Here is a 7292-nt window from a genome sequence, read left to right as displayed (position 1 = left end):
AGGGCGCCATATTTGAAGTCGGCAGATGTGGTCCTGGCTCTATTGAGAAGATACAAATGACATGTGACCTGCTGAGTGATACAAAAATCTACATAATGACAGAGTTCTGCTTCCTAAGGCAAAAAACAGGTGATGGTCTGTCAAAAGATTTTTTTTTTTTTTTAAATCAGTTCTGGACAAAAGCAAGGCCCAGAACCCCCAACCCTTGTCAAAGACACACCCACCCAGATGTTAAGTATTTTCAGATTTAAGTGGTGAACCGCCCTGTATACCGATCTATACTTTGATCTGTTTCTCTGACTTCCTTGGTAGTTGCCCTCAGTTCTGGTCTGGGCGACACCTGGTCTCCCTGGATGATGCACTGTAGGTCTTCCTGTTTCCACTCCCAGGCCTGCTTTCTGTAACAAATCATTTTCCTCTCAGCAAGCAGAGGGAAGAGTCTCATCTGGCCTGATCCAGCTTTGGGGAGGAGCTGGTGAAGAGGCCATCTAAGAGATGCGTTCCAGGGCATCTCAATGAGCTAGATGAAGCCGTGGAGCAAAATATTTGAAATCTAAACTGTCCTGGACAAATGTAGGACAAATGAGCATGGTAACCTGTTTTCAAGCAACCTGCAGACTGTTGTTGAGATAAGCTGTCAACCTCTAAAAATATCCCTAATAATACCAAACAATAGATTATAAATGCCACATAAAGTGGTACAGATAACATTAATTCTGTAGAGGGAGAATGGTCAGTGCGGGTTTTCAGGGCGGAAGACCCAGCTTCAGCTGTACCTTCAGGAGTGTGGGAGGGAGATTGGGAGAGGTGGGTAGGAGGCAGTGAGGTGTCCAGGACATAATGGCATGAGCCCCTGTGCGGCAGAGCCAGACATCTTCAGGCATACCTGGAATGGGGGCCATGTTACAGAGCAGGGATGGGGATCATGGGCAAAATGTTGAGGGCTCTGGGCTGCAGAACTGCTCTGATGCTTGGAGAACAGTGAGGAGAATGACACTGGAGCACAAAGTGGCAGAAACCTAAAAAAGTGGATGGGGCCACATTATGAAAGATCTTAATAGCAGGCAAAGGAGTCCAGACTTAAAGCAGTAGACAAATGGGGGTGGAGGGTGTTTCAGAACAATCTGAGCAAAAGAGCAAGTGAATGCAGACTTTTGGGAATGCAGCTCTCCTAACAGTGGGAAGGGTAACTTGGGGATAGGGTTTGACAAGTCTACTGCAATCATCTAAATATGAAGAAGCAACAGGTCTTGCAGCTGGATCTGAGGAGCAAAGTACAAGGAGAAGTCAAAAGTGAGTGTGAGTTTTCAGGATGGAGTGCCTGGGGAAGTGATGGTATCTCTGACAGAAATGGACACCAGGACATCTCCAGGACAGGCGAAGACAGTGGGCTTGGACTGACACTGAGGAGGTGGCTGGACACCCAAGGGCGGGGCAGAGCGGGTGATGGGAGTGGCAGGGTGAAAGCACACAGACTATGCAGCTGCAAAAGTCAGTTGTGAAAGAGTAAACATCAGAGTGGACAATGTGAATAGGGTTTCTCTGAGGAAGGCAAGGGGAGAGAAGAGGGAGAGGAGTGAGGGAACACAGAGAGGGAACAGGGGCGGGAGGGGATCCAGGGCTGACACAGCTGGGGAAGGAGGCTGAGAAGCGTGGCGTCAGGTGCCCAGGAAAAGGAGGAGGGACTGCCTCCGGAGGTGGTCAGCAGGGCCCAGCGTTCAAGAAAAATAAGAATTGACAGAGGCCATTGGGTTTGAATCATTTAACAAATATATATGGAGCACCTACTATGCCAGATGCCTGATGTGGGTCAGAAGTTAGCCCCAGCGAGGGGGACATCTGCTGAGCCCCCGTGATGGTGCCGGGCCCTGAGCACAGTCCTGCCTGTGGACCCTGGAGACTGAGGCTGGGTTCTTTCACCCAGAAGCCCGTGTTTACAAAAGCTTCAATCCACAAGGAGGAAGGACAGGAGAGGGAGGGCTGGGCCCCGAAGGGAGGAGGAGGAACAGGGAGTAGATGGGAAAACGTGCGTAGTTGAGAGCAAACCACTTATTAAAAAATTTTGGCATTTAAAGGAAAGCGAGAGCTAGGAAAACAACTTGAGGGGACAGAAAAGTCTTACAACACTGCCGTCAAATAGGTAAGACTTGGATGCTACGAGGCAAGAGAAAAGGCATTGGCATAGAGGAAGGGGAGAACTTGTTTGGGGGAGGTGAGATTATCGTCGAAGTAAATAGAAGACTTAGTCCACATTTCCGAAGAGCCTAGAGAAACCTATTTAACAAAGACGGCAAAGTGGTAACATGGTGACAAAACGTCCGGGTGAGTGGTTCTGACAGTGGGGACTGGAAAATGTGGGAGCCGCGAGGGAGAGGTGGTATCAGCAAAGGAAGGCTTCTTGGAGGAGGTGGCCGGTGACCTAAGTCTTGAAGGACTGGCGGAGAGGAGAGGTCCTGGCATTCCCAGCGTGGAGCGAACTGGGCGCAGCTCTCCGTCGCCGAGCGGCTTCGGCCACTCCCCGGCTCCCCTTTTTCTCCCCGCGCCACCTCGGCCCGCAAGCCCGGCTCGGCTTCCTAGCACTGACGTCAGCGGGCGATGACCTCAGCGCCGAGGAGGCGGCGGGGGCGGGGGCGGGGGCTAGCGGCCTGGCCTAGCAGGGGAAGCGCGCGGGGCGGGGCGGGGCGGGGCGGGGCGGGCGGGGGTGTGGCCCCGCCCCCATCCGCTGGCGGTGGCCAATGGGTGCCGCCGCGGGCTCCCCCGCCTCTCGGAACAGTATGAAAGGCGCGTCCCGGGTAAAGTCCCGGCAGAGCCCGAGCAGCGGCCCAGCGAACAGAGGAGCCCTACAAGCCAGCAAGTCCCACCGGAGCCCTCTCACTGCTCCCCGCCGCTGCCACCGCCGCCCGAGCCGCGCAAGACATGAGCCAGGCCCGCTGGACCGGGAAGAGAACAGACATGCTGCCGGAGATCGCCGCCGCCGTGGGCTTCCTCTCCAGCCTCCTGAGGACTCGGGGCTGCGTGAGCGAGCAGAGACTAAAGGTTTTCAGCGGGGCTCTCCAGGAGGCACTAACCGGTGAGCACCCGCCGAGGATCCTGGCTTCCGTCGAGCCCCGCCGCTGGCGCTGGGCCCCTCCTTCCTGCCTGGGCCGTTTTTCGTCTCCTCTTAGGGCAGGGCTCCCCTCGCGAGCAGCTCCGGGACTCGGTTTCCCTCCAGCCCCAGGGCGGCCCGCATTCCCCCATTCGCCTGGGTCGTGTCTCCCCTGTGCGGCCCCGCGCTCGGGTCTCTGTCCGTGATGGTTCTGGTCGGGCGCGTGCCTCCACACTGTCGCGGACGCAGACCCTTGTCCTGGAGTGCGAGCCCAGGCGCCGGCTTCTGTCCGGGGAGAGGAGGCACCTGCGGGCCCGAGTGCGAGCGAGCTCATTCCCCTTACTGAGACGCCGGGGGCGCCGGGGGCGAGGCAGCCCGGCCAGCCAACGGGTCGTCACGGGGGAAGAAGGCGCAATTGAGCCTTCTCAACAACTTGGATCCTTAGCCATGGTTCTTCCGGCGGCGCGGGGCTGCGCTGTGCCCGGGCCCGTTGTTGACTTGTTCGGAGTTGGGATCCCGGCCCCCCTTTGTATGCTTTGGCCCCCCTTAGCCATCTGCCACCCATTATGGTACTGAGAAAGCCTTGTAGGTAGTACCTGCGCTCTGCTGGCCTGTGTGCTGGGGGCGGGGGCGGCGTGAAACGGGAGGTTGACAAGAGATAAGCAGCGACTGCCAGGGGAGAGACCTACCTCCCAGCTGTTTCTAGCCGGTTGGCCGCCGGTCTCAAGCAGCGATAGCCATCTCCAAACGTGCCCATGCAGACCCTGCCTTCTGAGGAGCAACATATGTTTCATCAAAAAGAACCCGGTTTTGACTCCTAGCCACTGCAGAAGGTCTCTCTGGCTTTTGAAGGAGGCGGAGGAAGCCTCTGGGGCCCAGGGTGGGAGACACAGTGACTTGCTGTGGGTCTGACGGTGATGGCAGCCTTGGTCGCCTTGCAGCTTCAGCTCATAGGTCTCCAGAGGCCCTGCCTGGACATGTCCTCCCCAGTCTCACCCCTCCTTAAACAGTGTGCCAAAAGCAATACACCAGCTACTTGGGATTGCCCCAGAGCTATGGGACTCCCTCCCCATACACACTCACATCCTTGTCCTAGAAGGAGTGAGGGGGGAATCCTATAAAATGCTCTCTGCTTCAGTGGCAGGAGGGTTTCAGGAGGGTCCTGGAACTCCTGAGAAACCACGTCGCTTACTTAAAATCTCTGGGTTCCTTCCTCTACTCCTATTCCTTCATCCCCATCCCCCCTTGTGGCGGCCTTCACAGCCCAGCTGCTCTAACCAGGGCATCTCCCTCTCGTTCCATCCCCACAGAGCACTACAAACACCACTGGTTTCCTGAAAAGCCGTCCAAGGGCTCTGGCTACCGCTGCATCCGCATCAACCACAAGATGGACCCCATCATCAGCAAGGTGGCCAGCCAGATCGGACTCAGCCAGCCCCAGCTGCGCCGGCTGCTGCCCAGCGAGCTGACCCTGTGGGTGGACCCTTACGAAGTGTCCTACCGCATCGGGGAGGATGGCTCCATCTGCGTCCTGTACGAGGAGGCCCCGGTGGCTGCCTCCTATGGGCTCCTCACCTGCAAGAACCAAATGATGCTGGGCCGGAGCAGCCCCTCGAAGAACTACGTGATGGCGGTCTCCAGTTAGATCCCCCGCCACCCCCACCAGGCACTCTACTGTACTCATTCTGCCGTGACAACAGGCCACTGCATACCTCAACCTGGGGAACTGTATTTTAAATGAAGAGGGTTTTTTTTTTTTTTTTTTTTTTTAAGAAAAGGAGAGAAAAAAAAACCAAAAGATTTTTTTTAAAGAAAAATCCTTAAAGGGAGCTGCTTGGAAGTGGCCTCCCCAGGTGCCTTTGGAGAGAACTGTTGTGCGCTTGAGTCTGGGAGCTGGTGCCTGCCTCACAGGAGTGGGGAGTAGTAAGGGGGCAGGCCTGGCAGGGGTGAGGTGGGGAAAGCTTGGCTGGCCCCCCAGGAAGATGTGAGAGGGAGCAAGCAAGGTTAGCAACTGTGAATGAGAGCGGTCAGGATCTGCTGTGCGGCGGAGAGAAGAGAGGCCGAGTTCAGACCTCTCGCTCTCCAGAGCAGGACACCTGCATCCATGGCTCCTCTCCTCCTCAGGGGCATTCAAGCCTGGACTTCAATGATGCTATGTTGCCTAATCTTCTATTTTTCTGGTGAGATCCAGGGCAGAGAGTGAAAAGGCCTCTCCCAGTTGCTTCTGTCCTAAGTGGCTTTTCTTGAAATCATGACTTGTTTCTGATTCTGTGCTCAGGGGCCTGTAGATGTTGCTTCCCAGGCAGGAAACAAAAGCTTTTTGTTTTGTGGGGGGTCGGGGGAGTAAGGCAGGAGTTGGAGGTTATTGGGGTTGGGACGGAAGGGTACTCTGCACAAAACCTTTGCTGTGTGCTGCTCTTCATGTCAGTGTGTGTGGTGAATAACTTGGGGTGATTTGCAATGGAATTTTGGGACCCAAAGAGTATCCACTTGGGGATATTTGTTTTTGGCCAAAACCTTCTTTTTGGAACCACATGAAGTCCTGATGCTGCTGCCATTATACCTTCAGGAGTTGGCTCAAAAGCTACGGGGAACTCCGGGTTCTTTATTACTGCCTTCTTTTTCAAAGCACAACACTCCTCCCTGACTCTCCCACACCTGTCCCCTTCGGGTTGGGTCATAGAGCCACCCAGTTTTCCAGAACAGGAGCTCTCACTCACTGTGCAATATGGCCTCCTGGGTCCCAGGAGAGTCTGAAGGAGAACTGGCTCTCAGAACCTCCTGGTGCCCTGGAGGGCTTAGGGAATTCTCCCTCCATCCTCGGGACTCTGGCTGGCTGGTCAGCCTTGCCAGGTATTCCTTGGCTGAATGGGAGAATGCCCCAAGTTCTGCAGGACTACTTGGTATTCTTGTAGGGCTGACACTAAAAGCCACAATCCTGGGCATTGTTTTTGTTTTTGTTTTTTTTTCCTCCCTGGTGCTCAGAGCACCTGTGGGGAAGTTGCTGTCTCAGTACAATCCAAGTTTGTCTGTAGACTTGTGCAATATTTACTGTTCTGGGTTGGAGCCCATGGAAATCCATACTGGGAAGAAATCCCCTTTCCTTCGGTTTTTCAGTGACATTAGTGAGGGGTCCCTCAGAAGGCCTTGAGTTTCCCAACCCCGAGTCACTTTAGAAGGACATAGCTAGAGCATCTGGTCAACTTGGCTCCCCTCCTGTCCAGCGTAGTAAGAAACCTAACCCCCCCCCCCAGCCCCCGCGAGGGTTCCTGCTCCACTGCCAGTCCCCTTCCCTGGATTCCTGAACTACTCCGTTTTGACACAAAGGTGCTATTTATCAAACACTCTCCCCCCCTACCGATTCCTGCCAGTTCTGCCCCCTTTTCAACTCTAGACTCCAAGCTGCCTTCCCAGACCCTGCTTCCAGCCTTTCTTGCTTTAAAGGTAACTTCAGGCCCACAGACCCAAGAGCTCCTTTTCTGGCCTGTGGGTGGAAACAAAGCTGTGAATCCCCACAGATTGTGGTGGTGCATCTTGTCTGCAAACGGGTCCCTGCCTTTTTAGAAGCAGCCTCACGGTCTCGTGCTTGATCTTCTCTTGTTTTTTTGATGTTCACTTTAAAAAACAGCAAAACACCCAGAGCTGGACTGTTGAGCAGGTCTGTTTCTCCTATTAAGTAAAAATAATAGTCCTATGTTTGTAAGCTATTCTGACAGAAAAGACAAAGGTTACTAATTGTATAATAGTGTTTTTATATGGAAGAATGTACAGCTTTATGGACAAATGTACGCTTTTTTTGTTACTTTAATAAAAATGTAGCAGATGAAGCCGTGTGGTATAGAGGTCACATTCCCACATCAGCCCTTCCAAATCCTTTCTTGGTGTCTCGGTATTTCTCTTTGGTGATATTCCGAAGACCTATAGCATGTGGCTGGTATAAAAGAAAAATCTAGTTGTGTGACTCCTTTCTTCATCCTTTAATGAATGTTATCACTTCCCTGTGACAATGCTGGACAGGATGGGGTTCTAGACTGAGCACTCCTGAGTCTGGCCAGGTCTCATGCCTCTGTTACTAGGCTTCTGCTGTGCTCATTTGCTCATTCAGCACGTGTATACTGTCTGTCTGCACGAGGCACTGATAATTCTTACACATGATTATAAGACTCATAGCCCAAGTCTCAGACTGAGGTGGTGAGCCGAGGACACT

At 53.9% G+C, this 7292-nt stretch overlaps 1 protein-coding gene across 1 annotated transcript; it reads left to right on the top strand.

The window, feature by feature from the left end:
• The first annotated feature begins 2790 nt into the window (after nucleotides 1–2790).
• On the top strand, nucleotides 2791–6912 carry BTG2 (BTG anti-proliferation factor 2). The gene is made up of 2 exons (XM_028120187.2): nucleotides 2791–3070; nucleotides 4396–6912. Exons 1-2 carry the CDS (start codon nucleotides 2917–2919, stop codon nucleotides 4728–4730), a joined length of 489 nt encoding a protein of 162 aa, XP_027975988.1. The 5' UTR covers nucleotides 2791–2916; the 3' UTR covers nucleotides 4731–6912.
• Nucleotides 6913–7292: the final 380 nt, after the last annotated feature.

The sequence above is a fragment of the Eumetopias jubatus genome, unplaced genomic scaffold (genome assembly GCF_037043125.1).
Source record: "Eumetopias jubatus isolate StellerSeaLion01/CBP00866 unplaced genomic scaffold, mEumJub1_p1.0 scaffold_12, whole genome shotgun sequence".
Classification (NCBI taxonomy): Eukaryota; Metazoa; Chordata; class Mammalia; order Carnivora; family Otariidae; genus Eumetopias; species Eumetopias jubatus.
Note: the sequence above shows the minus strand (reverse complement) of the source record. Positions and strands in the feature narration are given on the sequence as shown.

What these genes read in the sequence shown, in the direction of transcription:
- BTG2 (XM_028120187.2), top strand. Translation starts at nt 2,917, where the DNA reads ATGAGCCAGGCCCGCTGGACCGGGAAGAGAACAGACATGCTGCCGGAG. An exon ending in TCTCCAGGAGGCACTAACCG is followed by an intron (nt 3,071 to 4,395) that starts GTGAGCACCCGC and finishes CCATCCCCACAG; the next exon opens with AGCACTACAAACACCACTGG.